The sequence below is a fragment of the Sinocyclocheilus rhinocerous genome, unplaced genomic scaffold (genome assembly GCF_001515625.1).
Source record: "Sinocyclocheilus rhinocerous isolate Xijiao unplaced genomic scaffold, SAMN03320098_v1.1 scaffold57, whole genome shotgun sequence".
Lineage (NCBI taxonomy): Eukaryota > Metazoa > Chordata > Actinopteri > Cypriniformes > Cyprinidae > Sinocyclocheilus > Sinocyclocheilus rhinocerous.
This window is the reverse complement of record NW_015652130.1, coordinates 1,133,711-1,153,230: the sequence shown is the minus strand read 5'-3', so window position 1 is coordinate 1,153,230 and position 19,520 is coordinate 1,133,711. Positions and strand designations below refer to the sequence as shown.

Below are 19,520 nucleotides of genomic sequence, written 5' to 3'. Positions count from 1 at the left end.
TTTATATTTCTAATCAGCAGGATTTCCACCAAAATCAGATTATGTGGTGATGGGCGAGAAATCTGTGCCACCTGTCTGTATAAAACCATCTGCGACGAGCTTCAACCTGACAGACTTCTTGTCTTCTCATTCTCCGAGCTCCCTGATACAAGAGTGGGCATGAGCACGTCCCCGTTCCCCCGCATGCATCCCTGCATCTGTGTGCATTTTTATGTGTGTGCTGCATTATGAAGATAGGACGTTTGATTCCTGCACAAAGAACAAGAGATCACTGATGCTTCTCATAACTCAGGCTTGATGGGGACTGACGATAACATCTTCTCATTCCTGGATGTCTTCCCAAAGCTCACTCTGAATTCTTCCACATGTCTGCTGCTCCGCTTTTTGGCTTGGCGGCATTTTTATTTTCTTTTGTTGCATTTTTCTATGATTACATTCTATGATAGCATCACTGTCATCAATTCATATAAGCATTAAAATAAATAAATAAATAATTTTAAAAATACATTTATTATTAAACATCATCCACCAGGCAAAAATCCAATATTTTATAATCTACCATGTAAAAATCACAAATCTAATCAGTTTGAAATGTAATAGCACAACTCTCCTCAACAAGCCACATATTTTGGGGTTTTATTCATGCAAGTAGCATAAACGGTGCAGGAAGTTGTGCCTTAGTTTAACAATTAGAACAAACCTCTAATTGTAAGCAACAAAAATAGTGATACTTGCCTTAGCAAACTATAATAAACATACAAAATATGGTGCCCATAATGCCTCTTACACTGAAACCCTCCATAAAAATATCACACTTAAAGTTTACATTCCACTATGCATGCTTTCTCTCTGTCTTCACTTTAGTTTACATATCCCATGGTTGTTCCAGATGTTGCAGATGATTAGAAGTATGCATTCTGATAAATGACTTAAAAAGCATATGTGTTGAAAGCTTTCCTCAGTGACACACATCATTACAGATGATGTGTACAACTGTGTCAACATCAAGTCATTCTCCATGGGACAGAAACAGCTAACTGCTGTGGAAAGCTTTACAAATGTAGTTGCTTTCGTTTGTTAGTAATTTGCTATCAAAACAGTGGTGTCACAGCGCATTAATCCATGACCGAAATTTCCTGTCGCATCGAACATCACTGTGTGCTACAGAATGTCAGAATACGCATGTTAACATTGTAACTCTCAGTAGTTTAACCACAAAGTCATAACGTGGGCCAAAATAAGAACTATTTATCATCTAAAAGGAATTAAAAATCCTCCACAAATTGTTAATCATGGGTAGAAAGTGTTGCATGAAATAAAGAAGCTGTCTTGGGACACATTACTCTGCAGAAAAGGGTGCCTGGCATCTGCCACGTATTTAAAGATTCCAGGCTTGTTTAAGACACAAATAATGATAATCGGACCACCCGTAGTTTGGCGTGCTCTGTTTGTTGATATGCCTGATGCGGGACAGACTAAAAGTCCTTACCAGATTTGGAAGGAGGCCACTTTGGTTGAAATGTCCTGATATGTTTGTCTGCTGCTGAAATGTATGTTACAGATATGCTACTCTTTTCATATGGGGGAGGAGAAGTGTGATACATTATATGAGAAATACTCAATAAACATTCTCTTTCTATTTCCTTGCATTTAACTTTGTGACTTGAAAATCCTTTCCTGACTGGAGCTAACCAATCATACATTTATTATTTTTATTTCTTGTGCTGTTAATAGAAGGTTAGAGGAGATTTATAAGCTAAAAGAGAAGAAAAAAGCAATCAAAATTTACAGTAAATGGCTATGTCATTAGAACAAAAATTGCTTAGCCTCTTCTGGAATTGGTTTAAGATGCGCGTGTAATTTGAGACCATGCGGTACCTCAGCATTAACCAAGACGTTTCAACTGCCTCTTTTGAAAACGTTCACTTTGGTGGTAAATGATGATGGCTCCCTTTTTCTCTCTTCCTTCCACTGACAACTTTGATGGTCTATTATATTTAATAAACAGTTATAGTGCTGAAATAAATCAATTTCAGGAGTGCCTAATCCTCAGCTCAAGCTGACTGTAAAGCCACAAGTTCTGGAGAAATGTTTGAGACATATAGTAATGGAACACATATGTCACAAGGAGAGGGCCTTTGGGAACCTTGTATCTACCAATGTATAACTTCAGATGGTGGGGCTTTGAAAAAAAAACATTAAAAGTGTCTTAGATGTGAAGGAAGCCTCAAACATACATCCCCTAGAAAAAATAAATAAATCAAACCAATTGGTCTATAGATGGCATATGGTAATACCATGCCAATGAAATAAATTAATAAAATAGTTACATAATGTCTGTATTTGAATCTTGGTTTGTAGGCCAGGAAATCTCACACTCATCCAGGGCATCCCATACACCCCCAGCAAATTCTGAAACAGGACAACCCTATGGCCACCACATAAAAAAAGGTTTAAATCCGTAGGCTGTGGTTACGTTCTCTCCTGAACTGCACATAAATGTTATTTTTCAGTCTCTTAATTTCCCCTGATATCTCTCTGTCTCTCACATGACTTTAATACCCGAGATTTAACAAAACTATATTTTTTATATTTTCTAAATTGCCTTAATGTCAAAATGAGTACAAAAATAGCTGCATCAAGACAATATTTTTTTTTGACGCATTATCATGAGTCACATTTTTCCCTTATGAAAATTAGCCATGGTTTTAATATAGTAAAAGTGCAGTAACCATGGTTTTTTTTGGCAAATTGATTATCATTTTCCCCTGATATCTCTCTGTCTCTCACATGACTTTAATACCCGAGATTTAACAAAACTATATTTTTTATATTTTCTAAATTGCCTTAATGTCAAAATGAGTACAAAAATAGCTGCATCAAGACAATATTCACATTCACAGTCACATTTTTCCCTTATGAAAATTAGCCATGGTTTTAATATAGTAAAAGTGCAGTAACCATGTTTTTTTTTGGCAAATTGATTATCATTTGTAACCATAGTTTTACTTCAAATTCCATGGTTAAGCTATAGTTAGTTTAACAAAACTGTTGTTAATTTGTGGTTACCTTGGTTTAACTATAATAGCCATTGTTTTTGAATTTTTTTAATAGTAAAACCATGCTAATTTTCTTAAGGGTTGTGTTGTTGTCTGCTGTAGATCTTACTAAACCTATTATAAAATGATGTGAATATTTGTCTGCTAAATTACTACTGTAATTTTACAATAGATAATGATGTCCTTTAGCATACAGTATTTTGAGTGACGAGTAATGGGCTGCTACTACTAACAGCTGCTAGCAATTTAATGCTTAACTACGTAAACAAAGACAAAACTACAATAACCTATTTACAGATGAAACTGACCTGCACCTGAAGTCCTGAACAGGTCAGTATTTTTGCCTATATGCTCCACCTGGGCGCTTCCACTTCATTCTCGACTCTCTTGCATTGATTATTGAGATCGAATCCATTTGGCGGAGGCACGGAGCCAGTCACAACTAATCAATTCATGATTTATTAGAGATTTATTATCGAATGGCGAATTTGAAATAATCACTTTAGTACATTCAACAGGCAATTATATAATAATAATATTAATAAAGGAAAAGGGAGAAAAAAAAAGAGGGCAGCAGGCCAAATCGGCTGCCAGGCCACCGGGAGTTATCCCAGTTCGCCCGATGTCCAGTCCATGCCTGCTTGCTTCCCTTGCATGCTAAACAAGATACTAGACAGAAAAAAAATACATGTCTAGAAAAACCACAGCAATAGAATGGTACTGCGATCCATGTATGTTTCTATCTGTATCCAGGAAACTCATGAGTTTGGTCATATTCTGTTTCAGGCCTGTTGTACGTACAGTAAGCATTGGGATTTCTGATTAACCAGTCATCTCCTCACAGCCACCATCTAGCTGCAAGTCTTAACTCATGTGGCAAGGACAGTTTACAAACTATTGGGTCAGAGGTTTACTCCTCACTGCCGCTTGGTTTAGCTGGAAAAACCCAAAGCTTCTTCTGGCACTAGCTCAATCGACAGCAGAGTCACTTTGAAGAGTCTCAGTAGTTGCTCAGTACAGAGAGTGTAGGATAAATACAGCAGCAAGCTCATCCAGACTTACTATATGATCATTTTTTGGGACTTTCCTTTGTTACTGCTGAATGGCATCTTCCTCAGCTCATGATTACAGAAAACCAATAGAGTATAACAAACAAACTTTAGTATAACAATTTGTACTCAATGATGTCAATGGTTTCTATGATCTACTCACAATGCTTTCGGGAAACATAGCCCAGGCTGATTGGTTGTATTATAAATAGCTGTTTTTCTGGGTAAATCTGCAGATACTTGCAGAACTAGTTAAAGTGTCGAATAGAATGCAATATATTTGACTTATATCTGTTCCTTCACCAAGAGATGATATATTTCTTCTGTAATTAAACATATAGAAATTATATGTGAGCACAGCCACTTCCTGAACTGGCCTCATCCTCCTCCCAAATGCCTTAATGATTTGAATGCTCTGTTTTGTATGGTTGGTTTTGCATTACTAAGCAACCATGGAAATGTTAAGTTATTGCTGGGGAGCATCCAGGAGGTTAATGAGAAAGGGGTTGACCACTGGGCTTTGCGATCTTTCCTGCTTATCCTTTGTGGTTTACTGTCAAATGTCTTTAGCATGCTAAAAATGGTGGAGGAGTGGGAATAAGATAATGCTATTGCCAAACTGGAAGACACTAGAGATTTTCCTTCTACTCCTGGATAAATTATGTTTCTAATTGGAAATTTGGGCTGTACAGAAAAAAGGCAAATTACAGATAGACAAGCCTAATTGGAAAATAATAATCAAACCTTCCTGGAATCAGAGCTACAAAAACTAAAGATTAACTTCTACATAGAGCCCTGGCCAAATGTTTGCTTACCAAATGTGTAATCCATAAAAACACAGCTGGTCCTGCTTAAACATTTTGGGCTCTCGGAAGTGTCCTAAAAAAGGTATTTCTTTTTAATCTGGAAAATATTTTTCTATCTATTTGTACAGAATACAAAGAGGCTGCAGTCAGCATCCATGTAATTTGTGGACAAATGTGTGGCAATATGGAGAATCAGTCGGCCATTATTGTAAAATAAACCCCAAAAGGTTGCTCTTATCATATGGCCCCTCAACAAATAAATGAACCAATAAATGAATGGACATGTTTACTGCTTTTGGGTTTACATGCCTTAAAGGGTTAGTTCACCCAAAAATGAAAATTCGATGTCCTTGCTACGTTTCTGGACCTTAATCGTGGTAGTAACCTCGCTGTCTGTGGGAGGGTCAAAGAGCTCTCGGATTTTAACAAAATATCTCAATTTGTGTTCCAAAGATGAACGAAGGTCTTATGGGTTTGGAACGACATGAGGGTGAGTAATTAATGACAGAATTTTCATTTTTGGGTGAACTATCCCTTTAAAGGGAAGTCAAAGAAAGTGTCATCATTTACTTTCCCTCAAATTGCTTTTAAACCTATATGCACTTATATCTTCTGTAAAAAATATATTTTGAAAACCCCTTTCACTGTATGTACTTATTAGATATTTAAAAATATATATCTTTCTGTTCTTGTGTTTCACAGAAGAAAAATTCATGCAAGTTTGGAATGACATAAAGTGTAATGGATGACATAACTTTCATATTTGGCTAAACTATTCTTTTAAGATTTTGAAATTTGACTGTTTTAGAATTAAGAGTTCCAAAAAAAAAAAAAAAAGATGTTACTCATAACTTCAATGCAAGTAGAATACCCCCCACTATAGAATCATAGTTCGTTGTTATGGCCCACTGCATATAGCAAGAAACACTTATTTACACTCATTGGCCATATGATCCCTTCTTTCAGCAGTGAGTCAAGAATTTATTGTGGTCTGCCATGTTAGCTGATTAGCGCAGCTTTTTTCCTTGTTGCTAAACTCCAAGCCTTTGATGTTTCATGCCCCAGATATTATGTCCCTAACCCCTGACATAAATGCTTTAGCTGGGTGTAATGTGGTGTTTTGGGTTGTGTTTCTTGTTCATGTTTTCATGTCTTTTATTTTGGAGTTTATCATGGTCCCTGTCAGTGTCTTCTTCTTCTTCCGTTTTTTGGCGTGTTACATCCTGTGCGCATATCGCCACCTACTTTTGCTGTTATGCAGTTATGGTTTATTTATTATCAATTTATTCCTTGTTTTTCTTTTCCTGTTCTTACACACGTATATACACAAATATTCCTACTTAAATAATTATTCGATGCTCCATCCCATTCCTTCTCCCCAGGCTACTTTCGTTACAGAATACACGACCAAGAACAAAATGAACCCAGCAGTTTCACGCCTCCTCTGCCTGCGTCAAGGCAACCGGGCCATTGAGGATTATGTTCAGGACTTTTGTGGACTGTGCCATTTGGTGGCTTTTAATGATGTGGCCCTTAAGGACATTTTTCGAGTGGGTTTAAATGAACCCATTCGTTCTCAGTTGCCTGGGGGAAAGATTTGTTGGTCACTGGAGAAATATATTGACTATGCTTTGTTGCTAGCTGGTTCACCTCTTACTGTTGGGATGGCTGAGAAGGAGCCCTGTAATTTTGCACTACCATCCGCACCAGAGCACTTTCACGTCCCAACTGTTATGTCTTGAATTATTCATGTCACGTCAGAGTCTACAGGGTCTGTTCACGTCATGCCTGCCAAGCCACAGCCTGCTCATGTCATGTCTGCCCTCAAGAGATTATTCACAACATGGCCGCCATTCAAGAGCTTCATCGCAAGATGGCTGCCACACAAGAGTCTCTCCACAAAATGGTCGCCCTTCTAGAGTCTCATCACGTCTCAGCTGATCTTACAGAGTTTCGTCACGACATGGCCACCATTTCAGAGCCTCATCCCATCATGGCCACCATTTCAGAGTCTGCTCACGCCACGCCTGAGTCCCCGGCCAAGATGGCCGCCACGCCTGAGTCCCCGGCCAAGATGGCCGCCACGCCTGAGTCCCCGGCCAAGATGCCTGCTCCGCCATGGCCCCCCGCTCTGCCTGCTCCGCCATGGCTTCCCGCTCTGCCTGCTCCGCTTCATGGGCCTGGCCCTCCATCCCTCCCCGAGTTCCGCCTCCACTCCACTACCCTCCTGGACTTGTGGGGTTTTGGTTGCTCTGTGTATCTTGTTTGGATCACTCTGTAAATAAACTGCACTTGGGGTCTCACTTACGCTCGCCTTCAGTGGACTGGATTCGTTACACTGGGAGCTCAGCTGTTTTGCTTTTATTTTTATTGTCATCGTGAGGAAGACTTTAATTGAAGATTCATTAAAACCGGAAAACAGTGGTATTTAATTCTTAAATTATTTATTGTGGTCTCCGTTTTACGTGCAGACAGTACAATATTTTGCAATATCACGCCCTACAACTTAATTAACGCAGATCTTAAAAAGCCTTTAATCTCTTAATTAGTCTTATTTAATCACTTGCATTCACTCACAGCTGATGCTGTAGCAATTTTAATCCACCGCAGATGTTATGCTTGAGTTACTTTACCATATGTTGGTATGTTTACATTTAAAAGCATATGAGGCACATTAGTGGACAGACCTGTACGGGAGGAAAGCTTCCTGTAAGTATTATGAACACACTAAACCATTTAGCTGTCTGTTTTTAGTAAAATGTTTTTAACCTCATGTCACAGAATTATTAGTTTGTATTGCTACAATTTAGCCTTACGATAAACATTTAATAGCCGTTCACTACATAGCAACTGGCAGGAATGGCTTTTCGCTACTCACTAAAATGAGTAAATAAAACAAGAAAATAAGACGTCAAGCAGGGAGGATATGCTTACATGCTGTTAATGTTTCCTGTTTATGTGGTCGGGAAAGGACGAACCTCTTTCTATGAGCCCATATGCTCACCAGTGCTTCGTAAAAGGTGATGAGACATCTGCCACATATATGATCAGAATATAAGAGTGCTATTGCACCAGTGCATGCCAAGTCCATATGTCACTCTGATTATCTAGAGGGGACATGAAACTGTGTGACAGTCTCACACTAATAGACAAGTGGAAAGTTCAGATAGGCCTACAGGTGAAATCTTCAAGCTGGGTTAAAAGTGTAAAGAGCTCTCAAAACTGAGTAAAAACAAACAGTCAATTTTTGTATTACATTTTAACATCCCTATGCCATTGTAAACATTCACATTTTCTTTTAAGGTGAGAGATACATACAGGTGTTCAAAGTATCATGCCACGTACAGCAAATTTTCAAACACACCTTATCTTTACTAACAAACTGCATATTTGAAGTCTAAACAACTATTTTTGTCTAAAAAAAAAACTCTTAAAACTGCATTCTGTGACACAAAAACTGTATTATTTATAAAATTATAAGGGATTAGGTCATTCGCAATGACACTCGCTATGAGAGATAATGCAAGCGGAGTGATACAAACAGTGAAACGGATGGAGTTCCGATATCACTAATATTACACTCCTCTCAGACAATCAGATTCGAGGACCAGAAAGAACTGTTGTATACCTCAAGCAAAATTTGCATGCAGACATCAAATGGAAATTCTCTTCATGTCTGGTATGTTGTTTGTTTTTGTACTTTGTGCTGTGCAAGGAGGAAAGTATCACTTCTATCTCTACTCTCATCTGGTTTAAAAGAAAAGGACAGAGGTATGGCAAGAGGAAAGCATAAGATGGAGTCCAGGTATTTGCCTCTGAGGCCTCTTCCAGTTAGGAACCCTCCACTCACAGAGCTGATAGCTACTCCAAGCCACAATAGACCAGAAGTACCCAGAATGCACTGCGGTGGTCACGATCTTGCAGTGTACCATAATTTTTACAGAGGACACTGACCACACCTTAAAAGGAAAAGATTTACTTAAAGTGTGCTTTGAGAAAATAGAAATGTAGAGTTTAGATAATGACTAGAAAGTGGTAACCTGTGATGTGGTGTATGATACATACATTGAATAGGTCATTCTATGAAACAAGTGTGTGTGTGTGTGTGTGTGTGTGTTTGTGTACTGGTTTTTATGTGAAGTAGAGTATTACGAGAGAGAGATGGACTGAGCGAGTGTGATTACCTGCATCTGATCCAGCATTCATTCTTCAGATCAATCTCATATTCACAATAAAACATTCGTTTGAATGTCCGATAGGCTCGTTCTATCCTTTCATCTGTTCAGGGTGATTTCCATTGACAGCGCTGCTCAGTGCATTTGCTGGCTGCGTACAAGCTGGTGTTGAAAGAAAAAATAACTTCCTTGTTCAAAATCAAAACTGTGCTTTAGTATTTTTCAATTTAAAAGTCTTTACTGCTGACTCGTAAAACTGTCTCGTCACCATCGAATGGCGGAACAATGTAACTAAAATCACCATCTCACACACACACCGTTTCCCTAATACTAAATTACATAAACATGATTAGATTTTGCCAAAACTATTTGCTCTGGAACAAATAATAGATTAATGAGATCAAAGACTGCCCGCGAGATTTACCCAAAACAAATTATATCTCATGTTAAACAGAGACATCAGAGCCAGCGGCACATTCCAGAAGATCTGGCCGAGGTAAGGCTGCTCTCGGCGGGTGTAATGAGCACTGAATGCCCGCTGATGCCCTGGAGCTCACAACTCCGAAAACATCGAAGCAAATTTTCAAATAGAGGTTATCTTTATTAACAAACCGCATATTTGAAGTCCTAACAAGTACATTCTCGCCTAAAAAAACTCTTAAAACTGCATTCTGTGACACAAAAACTGTATTATTTATAAAATTATAAGGGATTAGGTCATTCGCAATGACACTCGCTATGAGAGATAATGCAAGCGGAGTGATACAAACAGTGAAACGGATGGAGTTCCGATATCACTAATATTACACTCCTCTCAGACAATCAGATTCGAGGACCAGAAAGAACTGTTGTATACCTCAAGCAAAATTTGCATGCAGACATCAAATGGAAATTCTCTTCATGTCTGGTATGTTGTTTGTTTTTGTACTTTGTGCTGTGCAAGGAGGAAAGTATCACTTCTATCTCTACTCTCATCTGGTTTAAAAGAAAAGGACAGAGGTATGGCAAGAGGAAAGCATAAGATGGAGTCGCCTCTGAGGCCTCTGAGGCCTCTTCCAGTTAGGAACCCTCCACTCACAGAGCTGATAGCTACTCCAAGCCCAGAAGTACCAGAAGTACCCAGAATGCACTGCGGTGGTCACGATCTTGCAGTGTACCATAATTTTTACAGAGGACACTGACCACACCTTAAAAGGAAAAGATTTACTTAAAGTGTGCTTTGAGAAAATAGAAATGTAGAGTTTAGATAATGACTAGAAAGTGGTAACCTGTGATGTGGTGTATGATACATACATTGAATAGGTCATTCTATGAAACAAGTGTGTGTGTGTGTGTGTGTGTGTACTGGTTTATATATCCTGGTGGGGACTTAAACCTGACTATACACAGACTCATGGGGACTCGTGTCACGGTGGGGCCCTAAATTGAGGTCCCCACGGGTAAACGAGCTAATAAATCACACAGAATGAAGTTTTTTGAAAATCTAAAAATGCAGAAAGTTTCCTGTGAGGGGTAGGTTTAGGGGTAGGGTTGGTGTAGGGCAATAGAATATACGGTCTGTACAGTAGAAAAACCATTACGCCTATGGACAGTCCCCACAAGGATAGCTGACCAGACGTGTGTGTGTGTGTGTTTTTCATTTTGAAAATGTAATTGTAAGTTTTTAGACATACAGAAGTTTTTAAGCATTTTATCAGAAAAAGGGTTGACATTAATCAATTTAATACATTGGAATATAACTATTACTGTATAATAAATTAAAATTATCTTATTTAAGTAAATTTGTACACAGCTTTTACTTTAATATAACCTTTTGTAAATGTAAATGTTTTGAAAATTTTCAAGTCAAGTCAACAATGTAATGTTTAAAAAATGCCTTTAATAACAGTAAAACTTGAAGCCTGCAACATATTCATTCTCTACTCCATGTTTATGAGGGGCACAAAAGGCAACTTATGACCCTTTTGACAAATTGTAGGTGAATTTCTCAGTGCTGCCCTGGGTAGTGCAAATTCTGTTGAGAAGTGTTATCTACCCAAAAAAGTTTTTTTTTTTTTTTCCCACATGTATCCTTTTTATAAACAGATGTAAAAAAAAATACAGTGTCATTTATTTGTTGCTATAGCCAATTTATATATTGCCTGACCTGCCAAAGAATTTCCCGCAAGGGACAGTAACAATGATCATGACTTCAGCTCGTTATTTTTGTAATGGATAATTAGAGCAGGGTTGTTTCCGATTAGATCCTCATGTTACTCAGTCAGACTGTTGCCTTGTTTCCGTGCTGATTAAATTATACTGCTGTGAGCCACTACTACAGCACTGCAGCTGAGCATTACACTTAATATTGCCCACTAGGACTTTAGTTAACTACATGCTTTTGTTTTCATGCACTCAGAAGCCTTTGAGCCAGATTGTTTATTTATGTTGGCTAACAGAATTTGTCTAAATTGTATAAATATGACATTTATCTAAGCACTAAAAAATAACAGAAAAGATTCTCTTTTGTGAATAGTTGTTAAAGTTTCTTTGAGATGCTGCACCAGTCCTGAGCTACGTAAACATGATAAAAGAAGCTTTATGGTTCCTCAGAGCCGAATCACTTGTAAATACACATGCTCTTTGACATCTCATTCCCTCCAGGACAAAACCAAGGATAACAAAGACAATGTTTGTGTTGTTTACATAAGATTGTTCTTGAATGCTCAATGTCCTTTAGGCAGTGGTCCAAGGCTCATTGTGGAAAACTGGTTCTACTTGACGCTGATCCTGTTCCTCCCTTTAACCCCCTTTGTGACTTAAGATTGAGCAATATTTGGACATATTAATTCACAGGAAGATGTTCATGGTTTGACAGGCTTGTACTCCCTGGATCTGTCTACCTTGCACAATATTTAAACCTGGAATTCTGGTTGGATTCATATATTTCTAACAGTCATTTAATGTAAATGTGGCCTGTTAAATGCATGAACTTTAACCACTATAAGTAAAAAATACAGAATGCAAAGGTGCACAAAAAGATGCATGAATCTGTGAATAGGTCATTCCATCTGTTTCATAGATTATGTTACAAGCCTTGGAGACACAGTGAGCATATGCCAAACTATTTAATATCACTATCAGACCTAATAGTTTTTACATATAGATGAAGGTAGCCTTCCTGCCTTTAACAAAGGTGATCCCAAAGGGCAAAAAAAAATTATATGAAGAAAAAATATAATGTTAGCTGATGAATGCTTTATGAGGCTTTATGAAGGTATTGTGTCCCATAAGCACATTTAAGTATAATGGTTTCCTCCAATTCAACACAAGCTCGCAGCACAATGCGAGAATGCTTTCCTGTTGACTCCTCATCAGTTATAAAAGCTCAGCTACTTACTTTCACTGCTCATCTCATCAGGAATGAGACACATGTCTAGTTCCAATGGTGTTATCACCTCCTCTCAGGTCTCTGCTGTAGCCACCAAACATCAGGATCAGCTTCCAACTCACACATCTCCAAGTGCCTAAAGCAGATATTAGAACATGGAGATGATAATATATCAAGAAACATAGTGAGGGCCAGACCTGAAGGCTGAATGGTTAAACAAAGCAATAAGACATGGGAATTTGTGAATTGGTGATTTTGTCAGATCAAAGGGTTGGTTTTAATGTATGAAGTAGAATACAGTCTCTCCTGCTTCATTGATTTTATAAAATGTGGCAATAATAAATAATTTTTCACTCATTAATATAGTTTTTTTTGCATAATTTAGGAACAATTTACATTACAAATTATATTAATCAACATAACTTGAAGTTCAGAATCTAATATGCTTCTTATTCATTTTAAGCCATAACCTTTCTTTGTTTTAAATTTTTCAAAACCCTAAAACTTTTTAAACTCTGTTTATTTCCAGGTTTAAAGGAAAAGTCCCAGATTCTCAATGTGGTCTGACTTTTGGAGCTCTTTGTATAATTTTAAATCATGTGCAGTCACTGGCTATTTTATGACGCCATCAAATGTGGCTTGTCTAATCAGTTTTTAGAGTCAGAACTGTACTTTTTATAAAGATTTTTAACAGCTGACTTCCAAAAAAGCATTGGAGCATTACTGTAAGCTTTTGTAACAAACCTGATTTTGATTCAGGGTTAGCCTAGCGTTTTGAATAATAAACTGAACTTTGAAATCAGTTCAATCAAAAAGAAGCAGATGCAAGACCACACAGTAAAACAAGCCTAATCAATTCTTTCTGTTTCGTGTCTCAGGGATGTACCAAAACAATGTTGTTTAACACCACAGTCTTTAGTTGTTTTTCTTATTTTGCTCTGTTTTAAGCACTTGGGGTCGTCTGCTTTGTAAAAGAAGTCATCTGTTTCTAATATTACACACTTGTTATTTGGGAACCTCTATGGCTAATGCACTATGCTAGCTCAGTTGCCAAAAGCATTTAATACAAGATCGAATGCAGACCCACTCCGCCGATGAAAGATATTGTGGAGGAGGTCCCAGAGTTCCAGGACCTATTGTGTTCCTGCATTACATCAACACTGAAGTCGACCAACGTAAGACTTATGTCATCTCTGTGTCTGACTTGAAGTTCATCGCTAAACCCTCTAAGGAATAAAGGATGCTATTAATCTTTTCCCCTCATTCTTATTCTCTAAAACACAGCTGTCTCCTAACCACCCTCTCCATCTGGTTAGTTTTGGATCAGTATTGGTCTTTCCACAAAAATGTATTTTGAATATAATTTCCCTTTAGACTTAAATTTGCACTGTCAGCAGAGTCCGTCAGCAAGTCGTTTGCACAAAAGGCAACGCCACATGTTTTGATTCTTTCTATACAAAGTGGAATTTATTGTACCTATCCCAACAAATGTATGTTTTAAGGGACTGCATTGTTATTAGTGTTGACTGGATAGTTCCTAAAAGCTAAATGAAGATATCCGCCTTATTTCGTAATGTGGAAGTAATATTTTCTGTGAATGTGCAAGACTTCCAATTCATTAGCTGCTATAGGTAAATAACTACAAGAATAACAAATAGGCTACCAATTTGTAGTATCAAGCAGCTAAAATAACTGAAAGCAAGTGACACCAGGATCCTCATACATTCAAGTTACAAATGGCCGCACACACTCTTACGTTAAAAATAAGGTGGACAAATGTACTGTCTTTTCATATAATAGTGTTTTTGAAAGTCTACTTCTGTATACAATCATTTGTTGGCCAACCACCAGTGATATAAACAAAGATAAACAGTTGAATATGCAATATTAAAGAAAGAAGCAGTATTATGCTTGAAAGCTGTGTGTAGTGTAATGTCACCCAACAGTACACTCCCACATCTCCCATTGGAAACACAATCAGAAGGCCCCGCCCCAGACTCAAGTCATTGGTTGTGCCACTGTTGCCGTGCAGGCTGCTTGGGATTCTCAAACGAACGGAGCAATATTTTGAAAACACCAAGGAATAACAGTGTTTACACATTTTGGGGAAATCAACCTTTGGCTTACTTATATATTCCAGCTTAATGTGCAGAGACAAGTATAAGTATTTTTAAATACTGATTTTTTTTTAAACAATTTTTCCTGACATTGCATTTCTGTGCTGATTTTCCACATTGCTCCACATATAAACACAGAAATATAAAGGTGAGCAATCTGCTGTCATAAGTTTTGCTCACACCATCTGTCATCGACATCATCCAGGAGACAAGTGTGGCCTTGCATGTGTTGCATCAAGACCCATTTCCTTACCAGTTCACAAGAACAAGATCACAAGGTCACCATAAGATCTGCATAGACTTGTCTAACTCCCACTGCAAAACAAAGTACACAACCTAAGCATAAAGACCCTAAAAAGGTCCATGAAGAATGCAGGAACAGTGCTTCATTTTTGGGTGAACTACCGTAATCCTATAAGCCCGTTACTGTACTGGTTCCTTTCAAATGATTCTACGATGACCCGGGTGACTGAAAAACTTCACAGACAATTGCCAGACATTTTATAATAAACTGCAACTGGTACGAGAATATAAAGGACCGCTAACAGTCTCTGATTGGGGTCAATGAGAGAGGGCTACAGACCTAATAAAATAAAACGAATGGATAACGAAGTCCAGTTGCTTTCAACTAAATTTAACTGACTCGTATGCATGTAAGCATGTGTAACAATGTGCACAAGTGAGCAAACGAATTCAAAGAAAATGCATCAGTGCATATAAGCAGATGCATTTCATAGCCCAGTGTTTAAAACTGACTGCAATAAAGTATGATGATAAAGAAAAAATAGCTTAAGAAATGTCTTTCACTCATTGCCTTTGATAGCAACTCTGTCGCAATGCAGGATGAAAACGTATATCCAGAAAAGCAATTAGTCTTTACAAGATCCCGCAATCCCACATCGCCCTCATGTTCTTGACATATCATCACCATAGCAGAGTGGTGATGACTGCAGTATGGCTGGCATCCAAAGCTCCAAATGAAGCCCTCATCTAAAGAAAGGTAGATCTTTCTGTATCCCTCTACATTAGGTAAAGGCTTCAGCAATTACAAGCCATGCCATACAAGCAATTACAATCATTTTCTACATAGGGAATCCACTATATGGACTTAGGAATTCCCAGTCTTTTCATGGATTTAAAAGCGGGAGATTTGTTTCTATAAGGAAATAAAGTCTTATACAAAATTGCACAATAACAGAAAAAAAGCTCAAGAAGTGGGTTAACTAGCAGCATGTGAATTTAGAAAATAATTGCAACTCATTACAATGCTTTAATAACAGCTTTTCAGCGCAAACAACCATGCATTGTTTTACTGAGCCTATTTTACCTCTTTAATATAACAAAAAGCACTCTAAAAAGATACATTCCAAGCCAACAATTTTTTTTTATACATTATGAAATGATGCAACATATCTTAGAATACTTTAAACTGCCACTGCAGAAGTCTGAGGGTCTCTTTTGACTTAAATATTCGAGTTCATTAGATCCAAAAGGGTGGGGTGAAAGACTCTAGACATGTGAGCTAAGATGGAAGAAATGTAGAGCATGAGAAATGGTTCAGTAACATCCAATACAACCCGGAGCTAGATCAAATCTTATCACAAATGATCTTTATTTTTAACCTTGCATTACTTGATCTAAGTCATCTGAGTTCTCTGCCACGGCCAACAAATAAACAAGACTCAAGTTCTTTCCTAAATTACAAGGATTAATTTTTTTGGTAAGTGCACTTCAGTGACTAATGTTTATTTTGAATGTTTCGTATTACAACATAATGATGTGCATCCAAACCGCATCTGTAATGTAATTATCTGGTTGCACATGATCCATTTGAATAATAGCTTGGCAGGTGGTTAAATCAAGGCTGAGACTTTAATGATACTACATCAAGGTCAACATTATACTGACTTTTGGAGAAAAAAAAAAATCTTATTAAAGATCTATTTGTTTTTCTATCTGTATGATACTTGACAATTTAACAGTACTGTTTTTCTCAACTTCTTGGGGAAAAAAAACATGAAATGGAAGATAAATTAATTAGTGTTGGCTGTACATTTCGGAACGTAATATTCAATATCTTTGACTCCTTTGAATTATTGATTGGATTACTTCTATCAGTGTCAGTATTAAATTACTGAGCCACTCCTCTGACATTTGTTTTTCTGAACTACAAATTTCCATCTGAAGACCAGAAAAAGACAAATTTGTGTGTGATTACAAATGTTACTTTTTTCTTTCATTTTTCCCCAATACCCTAGAGTCAGTAATGAACTTGGGAGTTGTTATTTAATAATGCACATGTGGATTGAATCGCTATGTCACGGCACAGCGATGAAATTTGATTTCACAGAATATTGATGAAAAGAATTTCCCATCTTCAGATCAGTCAATAGCAGGAGAGATCCACGCTGTTCACAAAGGATAGTTAAGCTGCAAAAGTAAAGGCCTTTCTTGTCCCCTCACTGGCTGCACATAGCTGCCAGTGACCCTGTCTGCGGCTCTCAGTCATTTACAATTCAAATGCTTTTATGACCATGCTACTTCCTACCGAGATGGAAAATGTCCTTATTTAAATGAGCTGTATTTAAACTCCAGGTTTCTCTATACACAAAACACACTGAACACAAATACACATTTTTAGGCAAATCATACTCTCACAAGCTCTCATTTACTTATCAGAAAACAGTTTGGACAGATGATTATTTTCCCCCTAAGAGGCATCACTGGCCACTCATGCAAACCGAGAGGATGTGAAGCAGCATCTTTAGCTTTGAGGCTTTTAGAGTTTGAAATCTGTAATCTTGCTTGAGCTTCTCAGCTGCTCTGCATAAGCACACAGACATTTCTAATGGCATGTTTATTTAGTTATTTATGTTTGTGTGTCTTTAGTTACATTTCTGAATTATATCTAAAAGGTATATCTGATATGGTCCAAAAAAGTATTTAGATACTTAAGCCACATTTAAAATGCATGAATGTCATTGCATTAAATAACAAAAATCAAACCAAGTGGCATCTGCACACAAATAATGCAAAATATTTCACAAAACAAGAATAACAAGGGTGCAAACAACTTATATAGTAACTGGCATAGTATAATACAATATAATACAAAATATTTTAATATGTTAAATAAATATAAAAAAATCTGGATCTGATAATATTTGGTTCTGTGTAAATCATGTAAAAACAGAGTATAAATGTAATTATTTATAATAAAAAAAAATGATAAAAACATTATGTTATCTAGTGAACAACTTTCATGCATTTTAAGTTTGGCTTAACTTTTTAGGCTAGTCTAAGCCACCTCGTTGAGTGCGCAGTTCTTCAGATCGTTACGGTACCCAAATCTGCAATACTTCTCTCCCCTATAGGAAGTCTCGGGCAATTAGTTCAGGCAGTAGAAGTGCTCGTACTAGTCTACTCAGTTTCTCTGAGCTCCTCTAATGACTTAGTCCGAAGAGCGATTAAACCCCTGTTCTGTGTAAATCATGTAAAAACAGAGTATAAATGTAATTATTTATAATAAAAAAAAATGATAAAAACATTTTTTATTATTTTAATCACTTTATCATTAAAAATTTCTAAATTCATCATTAACACGTTAATTACTTTAAAAAATAATCCCAGCTGCCCGGTCAAATGCCAAAGGATCTCCACCAAAGAGCTCAACCACGTCCTCCCTCTGAAAAACTTGATATTAAAGTTAGACATTAAATGTGACAATCACGCGCGGGGCTGCGAGAAGATCGTCAAACTCCAGCATCTGGCGGAGCACGCGGAGATGTGCGATTATTCCCCTGCCAAATGTAGGAATAAGGGCTGCAGCGAAGTGCTCAACCTTAAAGATATGGATGCTCACATGCGTGAATCGTGTGATTACAGAGCGGTCGGGATATGCGAGAGTGGATGCGGATTGATGCTCACTCATAAGGAGCAGAAGTTGGACAACCACTGCTGTTTGAAAGCCCTCAAAGCGCACAACGGCGCGCTGCAAGGGAAAGTTGTCAGCTTGGATAAGGAGCTGAAGAAACAAGCTCTCAAATCGACTAAAAGAGAGAAATCGCTTTTGGCTCAACTGTCGGCGGTTCACAACGAGCTTCAGATGACAGCGCTGAAGTATCAGAAGAAATTCACTGAATACAGCGCCAGGATTGACTCGCTGTCCAAGAGCCTCTCTCCACCGTGTAAGGTAAGAGAACAATATTGACAACAGCTTAATAACTCCTACAAACATTTAGAATGGTAACCATAGTTTTCATTACTACAGTAAAACTGTGGTAAAGAAGTATTGGCCACCACTGTCATCAAATAAGCAAATAACGATTCTAAAAGTAATTTACTTGAATGAAATCCTATCATAATTTGTAGCGGTTTTACAGTAGGCCTACTAATTATGGTATTTTAGCAGACATTGTGGTTACCGTTGCATTTTAAGGCACTTTATGAGAACAATGCTTCCATGACATAGAAGCTGATTTTGTATTTAGCTGTTTTTGTTTTTGCTCTAATTTTCCCTTAGAAAAAACGTTTTAATGTGCTTTTGTTCTTTTTGTTCTATCTCCCTATTTATTTAGACGTTTATTGTCAGAGTTGTTAAGCTTCACACTAAAAACTATCAACTTCAAACTATCTAATTTCATTTCTTTCAAAGCGATATCAATCGAGGATTCCTACGGGAATCGGTTGTGATTGGGCGGTAATCAGGTAATCACAGCCCTGTTGACATAACTTGTCGATTGCAAGTGTGATATAGCTTTTTATAGTTCTAGAAACAGGCTTGGACAAGTAATTCATATCCAGTGACTTACATTTAAGGCAAATTTGGATAGTGACTTCGTATATTTCTTCTCCGCCAACGAAAATAGTTCCAAAGGAGGCCAAACCAAGCTTCGGGTGTAGTTCAATCAACTCGCATACTTAAACCCTGGCCTGGAATTCCAT

At 37.5% G+C, this 19,520-nt stretch overlaps 1 protein-coding gene across 1 annotated transcript in view; it reads left to right on the top strand.

Moving 5' to 3' along the window:
* Window positions 1-6,757: 6,757 nt before the first annotated feature.
* Window positions 6,758-19,520, top strand: part of LOC107713474 (E3 ubiquitin-protein ligase PDZRN3-like) — a 108,106-nt gene continuing 95,343 nt past the window's right edge. The window contains exons 1-2 of the mRNA XM_016518989.1: window positions 6,758-6,924; window positions 18,207-18,768. Coding sequence (XP_016374475.1) covers window positions 6,758-6,924; window positions 18,207-18,768 — 729 coding nt within the window. The remainder of the gene's footprint in view (window positions 6,925-18,206; window positions 18,769-19,520) is intronic.